The sequence below is a fragment of the Salvelinus fontinalis genome, chromosome 35, assembly GCF_029448725.1.
Source record: "Salvelinus fontinalis isolate EN_2023a chromosome 35, ASM2944872v1, whole genome shotgun sequence".
Lineage (NCBI taxonomy): Eukaryota > Metazoa > Chordata > Actinopteri > Salmoniformes > Salmonidae > Salvelinus > Salvelinus fontinalis.
The window spans coordinates 20,716,785-20,736,201 of NC_074699.1; the positions used below are offsets into that span (position 1 = coordinate 20,716,785).

Sequence of the window (19,417 nt, forward strand, 5' to 3'; positions counted from 1 at the left end):
AAATGTGTCCACCAACTGGAGTGCCCTAAATTGCTCTGTCTGCAAATTCGGGATGTGCATGTAAGTAGTGAGGCTCAAAGGCTCAGATGGATCTCCTGAGGTAAAAAAACATCAGGAGTTTTTCTTGTAGTGATACAGTAAGTAAAGAATTTCAATTCCTTTGTGATGTCAAAGGTTTGTTAGGCTGTTATGGTAGGACTAGTCTACTAGCAGGTGTTGGAGAATGGCTGTTTAACTCCACTCATATCCCTCCCCTCGGTCACTCATCTCCTCCAGCCTTGACCCACTCAGTGTTTGTAGTGTGCCATAGAGACACATAAGTACCTCTGAAAGTTCTCATCTATGAAAAATGGAGTGTGCTGCAGACTCCCTCCATCAAGCTGGCTTTCAACGGGAGATTAGCACAGCGAGAGTGGAGTGCTCAGGGAGATAACGCGCCTGCTCCCAACATCTGTATTGGAACTTCTATCTTCATAGGAAACACATTATGCTGGCAAAGAAAAATAGCTCTCCCTTGCCTGGCCAAGATTAAGTCTTCATAGAAACAGATTTAACTAGGCATTTATAGAGATGTATAGGCTGATATAGAAGTATAGCAGACTGAGATCCCATGGTTTGGATAGAGACAGTTTGGCCTTGTGGTTGGGAGTAAGGCAGAGACATAAGTGATCATCAGCTATATTTATTGATGCTCTCAATAATTTCTCCACTAAAACAGTACGAGCCTAAACCCAATTCAAAAACAAGGCAACAGACTGAAACGAATAGTGAGGGAGGGGGCATTGAGATTGGAGGTAAATAGAAAAAGGGAGAGAAAGAGAGATTTACAGGCAAACTGTAAAAAAAACAAAGAGTAGGCTTAGGGAGTACAGTATAAAGGACATTCACGCAAAATGTATATGCATTCAAATAAATAGTCCTTCTATTATTTCCATATGTATTGGTTAACTCACTATAGAATTGCATGTAAAAAAAAAAGAACAAAAAAGCTGCAGACGCTGATGACATCATCAGGTCGCGCCACGCTGCGATAAGGGGGGAGGTGAGGTGGGGCATAGTAAGGGACAGGTAGTTAAACAGAGTGGGGCAGTTAGGCTGAGGGTCTTGCTTATACCTTCAAGTGGACATTCACTTTCACTCTACAGATGTTGGAGCGGAGGAGGGGGGCATACATGCACCTAGTAATGCCAGGATGGGGGCAGTGGGGGGTTGTCAGGGGTCAGAGGTGAAAGATCACAGTGTGGAGTCGCGGCAGAGGACGATCTCCAGCTCGGTGCGGTAGAGCTTCCCCGCGTCGGACAGAGCCATGATGCTCTTCTTATAGCCCACCAGACCAGTCGAGTCCAACTCCTACAGCAAACAGGGAGAGAAACAGACGTGAGTGCTAGTGCCTCAACCAATGATATCATTAACTATGGTGTCTACCCTGTAAACAATAATGAGCCATTAGGACGTCCCCAGGACTTCACAAAATGGTCGCCTGAAGTCGTCAGGACGTTGTCTCATGGTCGCTTGGAGGTTTTGTCTAGTCCCAGGGACGTCCCAAGGACTTTAAAAAAAAACTTTCTTGGGATTTTGGGTCATGGTCCCCTAGAGGTTTTTGCCTAGTTCCCGGTCGCAAAGAAACATTTCCTACCCCCCCCCCCCAAAAAAAAAAAATCTGCCCAGGGCACACGCACACCCTAGTTTCATTACACATCACCTCTTGTTACTGTTGTCAAGCCTATCAAGGCCCTGATTGCTAAACCACTGATCCAGTCACAGCTGTTTGTATTTTGGCAATGCAAGGGATTCACTTATTTCATGACACAACGTCCCAAGAATGTCCTAAAAACGTCCTCGGGGACATCCCCGGGACAAACTGGGAACTAGACAAAACCTCCAGGGGGCCATGACACAACGTCCCAAGAACATGCTAAAAACGTCCTAGGGGACATCCCGGGGACAAACCGGGAACTAGAACGTTCAGGTGACCTTCAGGGGACCAAGAACATCCTAAAAACATCCCCAAGTCAAGCCGGGAACTATAAAACGGTCCCACAGAGAATGTTCCCTTGGGACCATCATTCGATGTCCTAAGGACTAGTAAAATGAAAGTCCTGAGAACGTACTAAAATGGTCCTGACATGGTCCTCAGTGACATCCTGGGAACTAGAACATTCTCAGAACGTCAGTGGGATAACGTTGTGCCTAAACCTTTAAGGGACCTAATGGGAAAGTCGCCAAATATCCTCAGGACGTCCCCTGTTTGCTGGGTATGGCCCTAACAGTCAATGCAACACCACATCCTGATCCAACAAAAACTCAGAAGACCATAACCTGTAGAAGACCACAATGTTCTGCCAATCATTCTGATCTTGTAAACACTCCAGGTGCAGTATGACATAATCAACCAATCAACTAATCAAAAGATGAGTTAGTAAATAAGTGAAGTCTCTTGTTCTTTACCATTTTGTTCTTGTCATGTAGGTCCTTCAGCAGTGCGTCCAGCTCCTGCTCATCGATGTAACCGTTTCCATCCTAGTGAAACAGTGAAAAACAGTGAAACAGCAGAAAGGGGCCAGGCATCTCATATCATATTCTCATTAAAAGAACAATCAAACACTCAGATATCCTCCCACTCAGAGTATACACAGGCAAGATCAATCATTCACAGACCAACTGCCAATTCAGTCATTACAAAGGCATTAGTATGAGACTCCTGTACTGTACACCTGTCTTTCCTACTGTACTATTTTTTATTTGTGGAAGGTTCAGTGGCATGTATTCATGGATGCCAAGGGAAGCCAGGCTTCCCCAAAAAGTTGACCAAGAAAAAAATACATATTTCGTCGCTCTGTGTTTCATACATTTCCTTCAATTCACAAGAGGCTGAAATGAATATATCTCACCGGAGAAAGCATCCAAGCGAACCAAACAGCTCCCCTCTGTCTCAGTGTGTGTAGAGTATTTATCTGATGCTCTCTGGTCAGAAAGAGTATGACATTGTGGCCGCCCATAGCATTGAATTCAAGGGAAGCCAGCGAGCATTTGGCCTCCCTTGATAAAAATACATAAAATAATTGTCAATCAGCTTTGAGCTAAACTGAGTGAGCTCAGCTGTGAATGGTGCTAGCTCACCATAAAAAAAAGTGTCAAGGGAAGCCAGTTTGGATTTGGCTTCAGACCAATCACATCACAAGCCAAAGCCAAATGTCATTAATGACAGAAAAAAACTTGAATTGTTGCATCTCGTTGTATTCAGCCCTTTCCTAAATTAGGGATTTGGACTTGTGGTTTTAATTAATTCTCCGTACTGGCCAATGATTATAATGGTGATTCTGATCCAACCATTAATTCATACATTGTTGTGCCCCTGACCTGAGAGGATGGAAGTTCAACATGTAGCTAAATGTACACTCTTAGAAAAAAGGGTTCCAGAAGGGTTCTTCGGCTGTCCCCACAAGAGGACCCTAATAGGTTCTACCTGGAACCAAAAATGTTTTTTCAAAGGGTTCTCCTATGGGGATAGCTGAAGAACCCTTTTAGGTTCTAGATAGCATATTTCTTTCAAAGAGTGTAGTATGCTAATGTTAACTAGCTGGCCTGGTGTATCGTTGTCTATGAAAGGAAGCTAGCGAGCAAGTGTTTTAGCAAGATAGCCTAGGACAACAAAAACTAAAAGTGTGTACTTCATGTTTAGGCAACATGAAAGAGAGGAGGATGGCATTGGCATTTCTCTACAAGTAGGTTGAGCCAACATGTTTTTTCTACTTGCACACACACACACACACACACACACACACACACACACACACACACACACACACACACACACACACACACACACACACACACACACATACACACACACACACACATAAATCAGTAACATTGACAGCCAGCTCCTGTTTTCTTTGTAACTTGCAATAACTCTCTGTGGTTCTAAATCAATAGTTGTTTAGTAGTCCAAAATTGTCAGAAACATTACCTTGCTTGACCATGCTGTAGGTCATGTAACTGTTACATTCAATATGTTCTGTGGACAGATGTTGCTCTCCGGTTTTGTAATGAAACAAATGTGTGGTTGAATGTATTCTGCCACTGTGTCTTCTTATTGTCTCGGCATTGGGCCTATATATCACGGTGTCAAGGCATATGAACTAACAGGTTATAGAGCAAACAACACAGTTATCACAACACATAGGTTGTAATATGTGCTTTTTTTTCTGGATTGGCGTCCCCCTTCATTTAACCCACGCACCGCTACTGGGAAGGTTACCAAGGTAACACTAACAAAATAAATGATACAGACGCAGGTGTGTCTGGAGTATTTACCTGTGCAAGTGACCATTTGCATGGAGCTTGTAGCTTGAGTGACAGGGATACAAACAATCTCTCCACCCACACACCCTCCCAGCAAATATGTCTACTGTGCTCTTTTACCTTGTCATAGAAGGTGAATATTGTGTTGAACTGCTCTGCTGAAAGCTTGCATCCCTGGAGAGATGGGAAAGACAGTGAAGGTGAAAATTAGAATATGTATTGTACATGATATACGTACACTGAGTTTACCAAACATTAGGAACACCTTCCTAATATTGAGTTGTAGCACCCTGGGAATGCCTGCGTCTGTTCCTCACAAACTGGAGTCTAACTGGTTTCAGTTAGCCAGGTGCAGTCTAGCCAGGTGCAGTCTAGCCTGGTGCAGTCTAGCCAGGTGCAGTCTAGCCAGGTGCAGTCTAGCCAGGTGCAGTCTAGCCTGGTGCAGTCTAGCCAGGTGCAGTCTAGCCTGGTGCAGTCTAGCCAGGTGCAGTCTAGCCAGGTGCAGTCTAGCCAGGTGCAGTCTAGCCTGGTGCAGTCTAGCCAGGTGCAGTCTAGCCTGGTGCAGTCTAGCCTGGTGCAGTCTAGCCTGGTGCAGTCTAGCCTGGTGCAGTCTAGCCAGGTGCAGACTCAGTAAACGTCTCCTGTGATAAACAGTTTAATCCTCTTAAAGTGAATGCAATGAAGCTGAATTGTACCATAGATCTGCCGACCTTTACCTTAGGGTTATAGTCAAGACTGCTTTAATTCACATAGTAACCGACTCTTTCACAAATGAATACATTGCCCCAATTCCTAAAGGATTTTGTGTGTGGGGTGGGGTGGGGTAGGGTAGGGTGGGGTGGGGTGGCGTGTGTGGGTCAGGTCTCACCTCGAACTTGAGCAAGAAATTTTCCTGAACCGGCAGCAGCCTTAAATGAGATAAAAGAAAATCGTTCACATTCAGATTCTTTACTTCAAAATGGATTCAAGTATAACACAGAGAGTCTCTCAGTGAACAAGACTCACATACACTCACCTGGCCATTTCAGACAGGCCCAGTTTCCCATCACCGTTCAAATCAAACATCTTCAGCTGGAGAGTGAAATGCAACAGTGAGTGGCGTAACATTACTACACGGTGGTAAACCTGTGTGTTTGTGTACACATGTACAGTATGTGTGTCACACTCACGATTGTCTGTGTGTACTCGTTGAGTTTCTTGTCATCGTAGTGTCTGTTGGCCTTCTTCAGAAGATCTGACAGGAAACCCTGAGGAAGACAGATCCTCGTTACCCCACTGGTAACTGGCGCAGTGACCCAAAATTAAAGTTTAAGGATGAGTGCTCAGGGGTCCTCTTCTGATAACAAGCACAAGTCCTTGGAAACTGACTACTGAAGGTTATGAATGTTTAAAACTTTGACACATTTGTTTACCTTCAGTTCATTGGCTTCGATGTATCCACTGCGATCAGTGTCATACCTTCGCCATGCCTGTAGACAGAGCATTTTTAACATTTCATTACAACACAGTACACATGCATTTAAACACAGAGATTAAGAACTCTAAAGCCTTAAAACCCTCTTTACTTTAATAACAAGTGGAAAAGTCATGATGCTATAATCGGTAGAGAGAATGTAGACAGACGGAGATAGAAGAGGATGAGAGTGAGACAGAAAAATATATAATTTGTGTTTTAATCTACCAGCTGTCCCGTGTCTAGAGCGAATCCTTATCAAAGATGGATGCCCAAACTACATCAACCCCCCCCCCCCCCCCCACACACCCCCCACTCTTCTGCAGTAAGCCTGCAACCCATCCATAATGTATGGCAGTCTGAGAATAGCTTCGGTGTTCCCCTCCCCCCTCCACTTTTAACACGGGGTAGCCAGCACACTGGACCACTTCAAAACTCCTTCCTTCTGTCTATCCTCTCTTCTCCTTACTTTGTGTGTCTCCACCAACAGAGAATAGTTAAAAGGAGCCCCCCTCTCTCTCTCTCTTTCTCTCTCTAGTTATTTCTAGATATAAAACACTTTAGACAAGAAGATGCCTGTTTCCCTGATATTTCTAAGCTCTCTTGGGATTGATTCTGTGTGTGTGGATGGATGTGTTTTTGTGTTGGTTTTTGTGTATGGGACGAAGTGATCAGACTTAGCGATACACCAAAAAGTTATCTGTATCGGAGAACAATGATAGCAGGAGCCATCTTTAGTGATTGATATACTGTACAGTGCAATGGGCTTACACACAAACACACACAGACAGACAGACACAACTTACCGCCATGAATTCTGCACTGGATCCCACAAATGTTCTGAAACAAAGCAGGAAATTCTCCTCTGTGGGCAGAATCTGAGCTAACTGGAGAGAAAGAGGGAGAGAGAGAGAAAATATAGAGAGAGAGGATTATTACACTTGGCTACTAACTCAATATTAAAGCGGATTTCAACAACAACACTGTGTACAAAACAAAGAACATCTATGCAGATCTGAGGTAAACATAAAAAGTAAGCAGACATTTCAACAGAGGAGTTTGAATGTGCTTGTGTACAGTATGGTCTTACTTCTGACATCTCGATTCTTCCGTCTGCATTCTTGTCAAATTTCATCATGAATTCCTTCATTTTCTCTCTAAAGGCAGCATGTGTGGGATCCTTGAATAGACAAACACACACACACAAACAAACAGAATAAATCAAAAACTGATAAAACATAGACTTCCTACCTAACGACTCTCTATGATGATGAGTTGTTATAGCATATTATATCAAATTGTCTAGTCGATTAGCCTATCCAGAAGCCTGAATACACCATGGATGATGACAATCAAGTAAAGTGGACCATTTTCTCATTTAAATACAATGTTTAAGGTTGCCTCGACTAGGATGGAGTCAGTCACTCACTTTAAGGCAGGAAGGAAGGAAGGGTGCATTTTCAAAGTATTCAAACCCACTCACCACGCCTGTTCCTCTCCGCGCAGTCTCTAGCTGCCGGAAGAAGTTCTCCAGCTCCTTTCCCTCGATGTAGCCATTTCCTGTAGAACATACCCAAGGGTTAAAGGTCATTCCTGGGATCAGTGAGATGGGGATTTCATTGACTTTTGAACCTGTGAAAAACATAATAGTTAAATGGCACTTTCTCAATTAATCTTTCCTTGATTCCTCGCATCCTCTCTCCTCACCTCCTTCGCAAATCCTATTGGAGAAAAAAGTAAGGGGAGGGACCTTGGACCTTCTTCTCCAATACAGCTGATGTGAATTGAGATAGAACCCTGGTATGTAGTGTGTGTTTCATTACTGTAAAAAAAACAGGGTTCAATATGGAGGCATTTTTTAAGCCCTTTGCTCAACAAGTAGCTCAATGAAGGTCCAGAACAACGAGTCCACAAGGAGTCCAGAGATTCAAGTGTTGTATAGCACCACCATGACTGTTTGCATACTTTAACCTGTTGAGGCTGGGGGCGCTGTTGTCACTATTTATGCTAATCGTGTAATTTTTGAAACGGCTTCCCACAAAATTCTTGATTGTACAATATGCATATTATTATTATTATTGGATAGAAAACAGTCTATAGTTTCTATAGGAGTTGAAATTTTGTCTCTAAGTGGAACAGAACCCATTCTACAGCAATTTCCCTGACATGGAGTCAGATTTCAGAAATGTTGGCCCCTGATCTGGAGTCAGTTAAAAGGCCACTGTTATTGCTATGAGTATACGGACACTGCTTACGTCTTCCCCTGGATGCCTTTACGTGATGACGATTTGAATGGGGTCGATTGCGCGTTCACAGGCACTATAAATTAAAAAACCCTGTAGCTAGCAACTCTTTTCTTGGTGCGTCATGCGCGTGGAGGACACCGACCCGCACCTGTTCCAAGCATTAGTGTTGGGAGTAATCTTTCTCCGGTCATGTTAAGACTCGTTATAGGAGTTAAAAACATCATAAGGTAGTTAATTTAAAGCGTTTTATAGCAATTTATATCCGTTTAGTGCGATTTTGGGACATTTATTTCTGAAACGCTGTGAATCGCTGGGCACGTTTCCAGTTCATCCCGAACGCAGTTGGCATTTCCACATGGCAAGAGGACAGCTTTCCACCAAAAGACGATTAGACCCAAGAAAGGATCCTTTGCCCAAGATACTGATGGAAGAACAGCTCAAAGTAGGACATTTCTATTATGATAAATCGTGTTTCTGTCGAAAAATGTTAGTGGCTTAGGACGCCATGTTTTTTGACGTAGCTTCGCTTGGCGCAAACTGTATTGAAAAGTAAGGATAATTAAAAAAATGTAATTCCGCGATTGTATTAAGAATTAAATTGTCTATCAATCGCTGTCCACCCTATATTTTTTAGTCACGTTTATGAATATTTATGTATAAGAGTAGATCACTGTCTAATATGGCGCACCAACATTTTCTCACCAGCTGGACTACTTTTGTCATTGTGTAACCATGATTTTGGTGGCTAAATATGCACATTTTCGAACAAACTGTATATGTATGTTGTAATGTGATGTTACAGGGGTGTCATCTGAAGAATTCTGAGAAGGTTAGTGAAAAAAATAATATATTTTGACGATGTTTACGTTATCGCTCTCTTTGGCTAGAATCAATGCTGGGCTGCTATGTGCTATGTGCTATGCTAATATAACGATTTATTGTGTTTTCGCTGTAAGACACTTAGAAAATCTGAAGTATTGTCTGTATTCACAGGATCTGTGTCTTTCGATTAGTGTATGCTGTGTATTTTTACGAAATGTTTGATGATTAGTAGTTAGGTAAACACGTTGCTCATTGTAATTATTCTAGTCCATTTGTGACGGTGGGTGCAATTGTAAACTATGCCAGCTACCTGAAATGTGCACATTTTTCTAACAAAACCTATCCCATACCATAAATATGTTATCAGACTGTCATCTGATGAGTTTTTTTCTTGGTTAGGGGCTATAAATATCTTAGTTTAGCCGAATTGGTGATAGCTACTGGTGTTGGTGGACAAATAAAAGATGGTGGATTATGCTAATGTGTTTTTAGCTAATAGATTTACATCTTTACATATTGTGTCTTCCCTGTAAAACATTTAAAAAATCGGACATGTTGGCTGGATTCACAAGATCTGTGTCTTTCATTAGCTGTATTGGACTTTAATGTGTGAAAGTTAAATATTTTAAAAAAATATTTTTTTTGAATTTCGCGGCACTGGTTTTTCAGTGGGGGTGGGGAGGGAGTGCCGCTAGCGGCACCCTCATCCTAGACAGGCTAAACAATATGGAAACATGTTGACAAAAACACTCTCATTATCTAGCCTAATGCTACATTCACACGATATTGTCCATCTGGCCAACACGACTCCCACAGGAGTACAGTAGCATAACATTGAGTCACATATTTATATCCAACACACACACACACTGCTGAGCTCCCTGGTCCTTACTAGGATTAGTCTGATATCCCAGCAAAACCATCAGGCCCAGTATCTGATGGGGATGAGATAGAGGGAGGAGGAGAGAAAGGGAGGGTAGGTCGGAGGGAGGGATCTGAAAGGGCAGGGGCTTAATGTGACTTATTGTGTCATAGCACCATAGGAATAAAATGATAGCTGAATTCACAGGGGAAGAAAATTATGGAGAGGGGAAAGAGATTACTTGATAAGTGTCACGTTCGTCGTTTGGATGAAGAGAGGAGGACCAAGGCGCAGCGTGATAAGAATACATTCTTCTATTTATTTAACGAAACGAAGAACACTTAAACAAACTATGCAAAACAACAAACAAACGTGAAGCTATATATTAAACAAGTGCAGACACAGGCAACTTACATATAGACAATAACCCACGAAATACCCAATGGAATATGGCTGCCTAAATATGGTTCCCAATCAGAGACAACGATAAACAGCTGCCTCTAATTGAGAACCAATCTAGGCAACCATAGACATACAAACACCTAGACTAGTAAACACCCCATAAACATACCATAAACATACAAAACCCCTAGACAAGTCAAAACACATACATCCCCCATGTCACACCCTGACCTAACCAAAATAATAAAGAAAACAAAGATAACTAAGGTCAGGGCGTGACAATAAGTGTGTGTGTGTGTGTGTGTGTGTGTGTGTGTGTGTGTGTGTGTGTGTGTGTGTGTGTGTGTGTGTGTGTGTGTGTGTGTGTGTGTGTGTGTGTGTGTGTGTGTGTGTGTGTGCGTGTGTGCGTGTGTGCGTGCGCACACTGTAGGGGCAACCCACATGCTGTAGATATTTAAGGCTGATTGAAAATATAACAAGCTCCTAATTGTCTTGGCCGATCAGATCTCTAACGGTTTGTACTCTGTGAGTTCCCCCAGGTCTGTGTTCTGTGAGTTCCCCCATCGGGGAGATGAGAGAAACACTCAGAGGCCATCAAACACACACGGGAGAAACACACATCACACACACACCCTACAGGCAGATAGAAAAGGAGAGAGAATGGGAAGAGATAGCTAGGAGATGCAGCAATAGAGAGAGAGGGGGTAAAGAGAGGGCAGAAGAAAGGACCCGCTCTAACATTCTTGTAGTTTAGCTCAGTGTTGGGAGAAGGTAGGGGTTCTGCATTATTCACATGACCAAAGCACTGCCCGCATCTGGAGACTTTAGGCAGATCAGGGTGGCATTTACGAATGGGAAGTGTGGAAATTCTCTGGTAATGTTGCCACAGAATGCTATTTAAGAACAGGAATTGCCTGCAGCTCAGAAGGCATTAGCAACATATTCACAGTGGAATGGCTTTGTGCCTGGGTGATTGACAGTGGGGGGTCAGGTAGATGTTTATTGGGGCACTAGATATTCTGTAGCAACATTCACAAACATGACAGGCATGTGACTGGCTACGCATGGTGTACAGCAAGTTTGCTGACAACACGATAGTTGTAGGCCTGATAACCAACAATGACTAGTTCACCTATAGAGAGGCGATAAGTGAACTGGCATTGTGGTGACATCATGACAACAACCTTTCCCTCAATGTCAGCAAAACAAAGGAGTTGACTGTTGACTTCCGGAAGCAGAGGAGGGAACATTTGGCATGTTGCTCCAAATACTACCGCTGCTGAACCATCAAGAGCGTCCTGAACGGTTGATTCACGGCCTGGTATGGGAATTGCTCTGTCCACGACCGCAAAGCCCTCCAGCGCGTGGTGAAGACAGCCGAGTACATCACTGGGACCATGCTTCCACCCATCCAGGACGTCTACTTGAAACTGTGCATGAGGAAGGCACTCTGCATCATCATGGACCCCACACACCCCCGCTACGAGCTGTTCTCTCCCTTACCTTCAGGCAGACTGTTACGAAGCATGTGGTCTAATACCAACAGGCTCACTTTTTCTTTTTATTCTTATTTTTTTACTGTTTTTTATTGTTGTTGCATTGTCGAGAAGGAACCTGCAAGTAAGCATTTCGTTGGACGATGTATACAATACGTATCCCATACTACTAATAAAACTTTTAACTTTGTGTGTTGTATTTGATAGGTATATCACCATCTGTGCATCGGCTCGGCTGGTCTTTGAGATGTAAGCAAATCACTGCAGAAACACACAAATCACTGTCTCCTCTCTATATCAACATGTCATCACTTCACAGAAGCACAACTAAACATATTCCTGTACTGTGTGGGAGGGAAGTGGGTGAGTTGGCTGTTTAACTGCGTAAAGAAGTTTCACCAGAGACATGGATATTATGCTAGATATCGGCAGACCCCATCACAAATAATCCTAATTGCTCTTCCCAATGTGAGGATTTAGTGTGAATTATGCCCATGTCTTTACACAGGGCCGGACTTGGGCATAAGCGACATAGGCGGTTTGTCTACGTCCCCTGGCCGCTAGGGGGCCCCTGACCCAAAAAGGAACTCATTCTTACTGTTGAGAATTTGAACAGCAGAATACACAAAGCGCAATTTCGAAATGTGGTTGTGCATCAGCTGTTTTCCTCTTGTTATGTCAGTCACTGACAGCACTCAATTAGCCCACGAAGCTACACATTTTTAGATTGGTAAATTAGTCTACCCTGCTATCTAAATTTGTAGTAATAAATAAATTACCGAACGGGAACAAAGGGCATGTGTGCAAGGCCCCTGCCCTTTAGGGGGCCCCCACTGATTTTTGCCACTCTCTCACAAATAAAATTGCATGAAATTAGTTAGACATTTGCTATAGTTTCTTTTCGCCCTATGGCAAAATGTGTACAACTGTAACGGCAGTCCTCCTCCTCTTCATCTGAAGAGGAGGAGTATTGAGGGAACCAAGGCGCAGCGTAGTGAAATGACATAATTTTATTAACGAAAACACGAACTTGACTAAACTAACAAAAACAACAAACGGTGTAGACAGACCTAGACGACGAACTTACATAAAACAAGAAGAACGCACGAATAGGAAACATAGGCTACACAAATCGAACAAACCGTAAACAGTCCCGCATGGTGAACAGACACAGACACGGAAGACAATCACCCACAACGAACACTGTGACAACGCCTACCTAAATATGACTCTTAATTAGAGGAACGCCAAACACCTGCCTCTAATTAAGAGCCATACCAGGCAACCCAAAAACCAACATAGAAACAGAAAACATAGAATGCCCACCCAAACTCACGTTCTGACCAACTAACACATATAACAAACTAACAGAAATAGGTCAGGAACGTGACATAACCCCCCCCCATAAGGTGCGAACTCCGGGCGCACAAGCACAAAGTCTAGGGGAGGGTCTGGGTGGGCATCTGACCACGGTGGTGGCTCAGGCTCCGGGCGAGGTCCCCACCCCACCATAATCAATCCTAGCCTCCATCTCCCCCTAAAAATGTCCACTCTCATTTTACCCCCACAAAATCCCCTTAGTAACATCAATGACAGGGACAGCACCGGGACAGAGAGATAGATCAAGACAGAGGGATAGCACAAGACAGAGGGATAGATCAGAATAAAGAGGTAGATCAGGATAGAGAGGGAGATCAGGATAGAGGGGCAACTCCGGACTGAAAGGCAGCTCCGGACAGAGAGACAGCTCTGGACTGAGGGGCAGTTCTGGGTATATAGCCGTTTCTGGCTGAAGGGCAGCTCATGGCTGACTGACGAATCTGGACGCTCATGGCAGGCTGACGGCTCTCGACGCTCATGGCAGGCTGACGGCTCTCGACGCTCATGGCAGGCTAACGGCTCTCGACGTTAATGGCAGGCTGACGGCTCTCGACGCTCATGGCAGGCTGACGGCTCTCGACGCTCATGGCAGGCTGACGGCTCTCGACGCTCATGGCAGGCTGACGGCTCTCGACGCTCATGGCAGGCTGACGGCTCTCGACGCTCATGGCAGGCTGACGGCTCTCGACGCTCATGGCAGGCTGACGGCTCTCGACGCTCATGGCAGGCTGACGGCTCTCGACGCTCATGGCAGGCTGACGGCTCTCGACGCTCATGGCTCTGACGGCTCTGGCTGCTCATGGCTCGCTGGCGGCTCTGGCAGATCCTGTCTGGCTCGCGGCTCTGGCAGATCCTGTCTGGTTGGCGGCTCTGGCAGATCCTGTCTGGTTGGCGGCTCTGGCAGATCCTGTCTGGTTGGCGGCTCTGGCAGATCCTGTCTGGTTGGCGGCTCTGGCGGATCCTGTCTGGTTGGCGGCTCTGGCGGATCCTGTCTGGTTGGCGGCTCTGGCGGATCCTGTCTGGTTGGCGGCTCTGGCGGATCCTGTCTGGTTGGCGGCTCTGGCGGATCCTGTCTGGTTGGCGGCTCTGGCGGATCCTGTCTGGTTGGCGGCTCTAGCGGCTCCTGTCTGGCGGGCGGCTCTAGCGGCTCCTGTCTGGCGGGCGGCTCTAGCGGCTCCTGTCTGGCGGGCGGCTCTGTAGGCTCATGGCTGACGGGCGGCTTTGCAGGCTCATGGCAGACGGGCGGCTTTGCAGGCTCATTGCAGACGGATGGCTCAGACGGCGCTGGGGAGACGGATGGCTCAGATGGCGCTGGGGAGACGGATGGCTCAGATGGCACTAGGGAGACGGATGGCTCAGATGGCACTGGGGAGACGGATGGCTCTGGCCGGATAAGGCGCACTGTAGACCTGGTGCGTGGTGCCGGAACTGGAGGCACCGGCCTAAGGACACGCACCTTCATACTAGTGCGGGGAGCAGGGACAGGGCACACTGGACTCTCAAAGCCCACTCTATACCTGGTGCGTGGTACCGGCACTGGTGACACCGGGCTGAGGGCAAGCACATCAGGATTAGTAGGGGGAGAAGAAACAGTGTGTACAGGGCTCTGGAGACGCACAGGAGGCTTAGTGCGTGGTGCCGGAACTGGAGGCACCGAACTGGATACACGCACTACAGGGAGAGTGCATGGAGGAGGAACAGGGCTCTGGAAACGCACTGGTAGCCTAGTGCGTAGTGTAGGCACTGTAGGTACTAGGCTGGGGCGGGGAGGTGGCGCCGGAAATACCGGACCGTGCAGGCGTACTGGCTCTCTTGAGCATTGAGCCTGCCCAACCTTACCTGGTTGAATGCTCCCGGTCGCCAGACCAGTGCGGGGAGGTGCAATAACCCGCACCGGGCTATGAAGGCGAACCGGGGAAACCATGCATAAGGCAGGTGCCATGTATGCCGGCCCGAGGAGATGCACTGGAGACCAGACGCGTTGAGCCGGCCTCATGACACCTGGCTCAATGCCCAATCTAGCCCTACCAGTGCGGGGAGGTGGAATAACCCGCACTGGGCTATGCACTCCTACAGGAGACACCCTGCGCTCTACTGTGTAACAGGAGACACCCTGCGCTCTACTGTGTAACACGGTGCCTGCCCGTACTCCCGCTCTCCACGGTAAGCCTGGGAAGTGGGCGCAGGTCTCCTACCTGCCCTTGGCCCACTACCTCTTAGCCCCCCCCCCCAAGAAATTTTTGGGTGTTACTCACGGGCTTTTGGGCTTCTGTGCAAGACGTGTCCCCTCATAACTCCGGTTCCCTTCTCCGGTTGCCTCTGCTCTCCTCAGTGCCTCCAGCTGTTCCCATGGGAGGCGATCCCTACCAGCCAGGATCTCCTCCCATGTGTAGCAACCTTTCCCGTCCAATACATCGTCCCAAGTCCATTCCTCCTTCTTTTTCTGTCCCTTACTCCGTTTACTCCGCTGCTTGGTTCTGGATATTTGGTGGGTGATTCTGTAACGGCAGTCCTCCTCCTCTTCATCTGAAGAGGAGGAGTATTGAGGGAACCAAGGCGCAGCGTAGTGAAATGACATAATTTTATTAACGAAAACACGAACTTGACTAAACTAACAAAAACAACAAACGGTGTAGACAGACCTAGACGACGAACTAACATAAAACAAGAAGAACGCACGAATAGGAAACATAGGCTACACAAATCGAACAAACCGTAAACAGTCCCGCGTGGTGAACAGACACAGACACGGAAGACAATCACCCACAACGAACACTGTGACAACGCCTACCTAAATATGACTCTTAATTAGAGGAACGCCAAACACCTGCCTCTAATTAAGAGCCATACCAGGCAACCCAAAAACCAACATAGAAACAGAAAACATAGAATGCCCACCCAAACTCACGTTCTGACCAACTAACACATATAACAAACTAACAGAAATAGGTCAGGAACGTGACAACAACTGCAGAAAACTTGCTTTAAAACGGCAAAATGTTCTCTATGCCCTATGGCAAAATGTGTGGAATTACAGGAAATGAACTTTAAAAATTTATAAATATTTCCATGGTCAAGTGGGGAGCCACTAAAATATTTTACCAGCGAGGTGGTAGGCCCCTAACCAAATCTCGTATAGGGCTCCAAAAGGCTTGGACCTGTTCATACATTTTCCAGTTATGTTAGACATAGATCTTGTTTCCTTGCATGTAATAATCTTTGGTGTGAAGAGTGGAATAATGCATGCGCTTCCCAATTATCATAGGCCTATTCTCTAGTCCACACACAGACACATTCTGCACAAACCATAACACACACGCACACACCATACAAGGCCTGTCCTAAGAGTGAATCATCTGAAGTTTTAAATCTGAAACGTGTCATTGACAGTGGCCGAAAAATCAAATCTAGGATTCTTGAAAAGCATGCTCCACTACCCCAGCTCTAGTCCCACTTTATCATGTATGAGACTATGGACACAGATTGGTGCACGGATTCGACAGGACAGACCGACACAAACCTGCTTGGCCGCAATGTGTTTCTGTTAACCACCTCTGCTTCCCACAGATGGATCCCTGGCACGACATCCCTGAAAAGCCTTAAATGCATTCATGTATTCACAGCAAACAGTGAGACCTATTTTTACATTCCACAAACTATAATTTGTGGAATTAGAGTGTGTGTGTGTGTGTGTGTGTGTGTGTGTGTGTGTGTGTGTGTGTGTGTGTGTGTGTGTGTGTGTGTGTGTGTGTGTGTGTGTGTGTGTGTGTGTGTGTGTGTGTGTGTGTGTGTGTGTGTGTGTGTGTGTGTAATTGCACTCATTCCTCATCCCTGGCTCTACTACTTCTAGGTCCATTCCAGCCCAGTGCACAACAGGGATGCATATGGCTTAGTTGACCCGGTGGGCGGATTTAACCCTCGGCTGGGGCAGTGGAGTGTTTGAGCGGCTCGGAGAATCCCTGCGCTTGCTCAGGTGTGACTGTTTACACGCTCTAGGTGAGAGGCTGCAGAGCTCAGAGTGAGCGCTATGGGGCGGAAACATGTCAAGCCTGCACAATGTCACAGACTTTTTGACACATCTTTACACACTTCAACAGGCGCGTGTTTAGTAGAGCCCTCAGTAAGTCTAAACGGGCCTAGCCCAGCGTTTTGCTGCCAAGCAGAACGTCTCCCACGGCCCTAAGGGACCACCATGGGATGGGGGGAGAAGGATTCAACATGCTTTGCGCAGTGCAGAAATGAATGCATGGATGGATGGATTAAAGAAAGAAAACGCAGTGCTATACCATGCAATATATTTAAATCCAAAGACGTAAATGAGAGATACTGAGGGTCATGGGATTTAGCAACTCGTATAGCTGCTGTTATAATCACTGTTTATAACCTTTCATGATCACCTTTGAGTGGTGTGTGACGGAGACCAGCTCTAGCGCACAGTGACGCACACCATACCCGCGACTGGGCCATCGATCTGCAGTCAGTCACACCCCTAACCGCCCAGTATAAAGTGCGTGCAGTACCCCCCCCCCCCCCCCCCCCCCCCCCACCCCAATGACTTTAAAGGCTATATGGCTATTTCCTATTTTCATTCCGTCGCACTCATTTTCCCCATCACTACTTCTCCCTCGTCTCTCCTCTGCCCCCACTTCCACTTTACCATCCTCTCTGTCCTGCCTCCTCATCTTCTTCACACACTGCTCCCCCTTCTCCTAACCCCTTCCCCCCCTACTCTCTCTCCCGCTCCACTCCTTCCCATTCCCAGACCGGACACGGCAAGCTGCCTGTCAATACACCGCGCCTGGCAGAAGCCCCGGTGATGACATAGGCTACTGTAGATTCATTCATAGGAGACGCGCGGATCCGGTTGCCTCGTTGGGGTCGCTACAAGCCAGGCACATATATAATTCACAGCGATCAAACAGCCACTCCGTTTTGCACACACGTCACCACTCTATATAATAAATGATCTAGCAAGAACAACGCATGTTTACTCTCAAAGAATGTAGTGTTGTATTAGACTTTCGTGTTTTACGCACAGAAAATAGTGCCACAAATGTGTTCCAAAGCAGCGCTCTTCTGTTCCACAGCTTGGCGCGGTTTGATGCGTAATTGAGGAACTAAAATAAAATGATGAATAACAAATATGGTTATAGGGGATTATATGTAGCCTATATGAAATCTCATATAACGCTCGTGTGGGGAAAATGCACAAACTGAACTATTTGAAAATGCTTTTCTACTTTGCTACTTCAAAATATGTTTCCTTATCTGACAGTTCTGCAACAAATATCTACAAACCCCACAAATGCCCCTTTATACAACTTCAATATGCTAATTGTGCAATTAAAGTTAAAAAAGGAGTGTCAAGTTAAAAATCTTCCCGGAATTGCATGATCACGGAACAGGGTACAGGGCACAAGGAAACTCTGACTGACAATCACAGCCAAGATTCCCATGACGCTGTTTAAATAACAATCCATATGCTCCTCTGTACCGCAGTACATCACACGGGACTTCCTACCCTCATCTATCACATCTGCTCACTTTCTCTGTCCCACCAAGCACTAGCCTATCAATTTAACAACTATCCAACCATTCTGAATTTACAACCAGCTTACTCCTATGATATGCCCATAGTCCAGTCCTGCCCAATTTTAACCCCCTGGCCGTAGCAGTACTGACCGTCTGAGTCGAAATGTTTCCAGATGTCGAGAAACTGCGCCGCGGTGAGCTCTGCCAGGTGGAGATGAGGGGGCTGCTGTGCTTGACTCGCCATCATTCAGTCGCTGCTGCTTTTTCTTCTTCCCTAGTTAACTTGGTCCCAGTCTGATCCAGAGCCTCTCCAAACTGTCAGCGGCTCCCACACAACCCGGGCTTTTAAACCCCCCCGCGGCGCATGCACTTTTCACGCTGACAGAAGGGGGCGCAGCGGCTCTGAACCTGAATGTACTCTGAGCCAAGGAGTGTGAGAGCCTGCAGGAGCTGTACTGTTCTGTCACTCCCCTCAGAGGGATGAGAGATACTCAATGGCACTGTCCATGCAGGCTCTGTCCATGCAGAATAACACGGGCAGTTCTCTCTGTTGATTGGAATTATGGAAATATAATCATACAGAGAAAGGCCCTATATACTTGCACTCATGAGCCAAAAATTACATCAAAGCATTCCATCACATAGTCTGTCCCATCAAACAGGCCAACACAGTAGGAATCCAACTAAGTGTGTGTGTGTGTGTGTGTGTGTGTGTGTGTGTGTGTGTGTGTGTGTGTGTGTGTGTGTGTGTGTGTGTGTGTGTGTGTGTGTGTGTGTGTGTGTGTGCGTGCGAGTGTGTGAGTGAGTGAGTGAGTTACTGAGTGACTGAGTGAGTGACTGAGTGAGTGACTGAGTGAGTGACTGAGTGAGTGACTGAGTGAGTGACTGAGTGAGTGACTGAGTGAGTGAGTGAGTGAGT

The 19,417-nt window shown here is 46.1% G+C and overlaps 1 protein-coding gene across 1 annotated transcript; it reads right to left on the reverse strand.

Annotated features, from left to right (window-relative positions):
- Positions 1–666: 666 nt before the first annotated feature.
- Positions 667–18,832, reverse strand: LOC129834500 (calretinin-like). The gene is made up of 11 exons (XM_055899538.1): positions 18,649–18,832; positions 7,242–7,318; positions 6,849–6,938; positions 6,565–6,645; positions 5,718–5,774; positions 5,475–5,552; positions 5,321–5,376; positions 5,174–5,213; positions 4,426–4,479; positions 2,449–2,520; positions 667–1,350 (listed from the first exon to the last, which is right to left on the reverse strand). Exons 1-11 carry the CDS (start codon positions 18,743–18,745, stop codon positions 1,234–1,236), a joined length of 819 nt encoding a protein of 272 aa, XP_055755513.1. The 5' UTR covers positions 18,746–18,832; the 3' UTR covers positions 667–1,233.
- Between the last annotated feature and the right edge of the window lie 585 nt (positions 18,833–19,417).

Bases quoted from the DNA above. Each gene is read 5' to 3' on its own strand.
- LOC129834500 (XM_055899538.1), bottom strand. From the start codon at position 18,745: ATGATGGCGAGTCAAGCACAGCAGCCCCCTCATCTCCACCTGGCAGAG. The intron at 6,646-6,848 runs GTAAGACCATAC...CTTTCTCTCCAG, and splicing joins GAAGAATCGAGATGTCAGAA to TTAGCTCAGATTCTGCCCAC. The intron at 4,480-5,173 runs GTGAGACCTGAC...CCATCTCTCCAG, and splicing joins ATTTCTTGCTCAAGTTCGAG to GGATGCAAGCTTTCAGCAGA.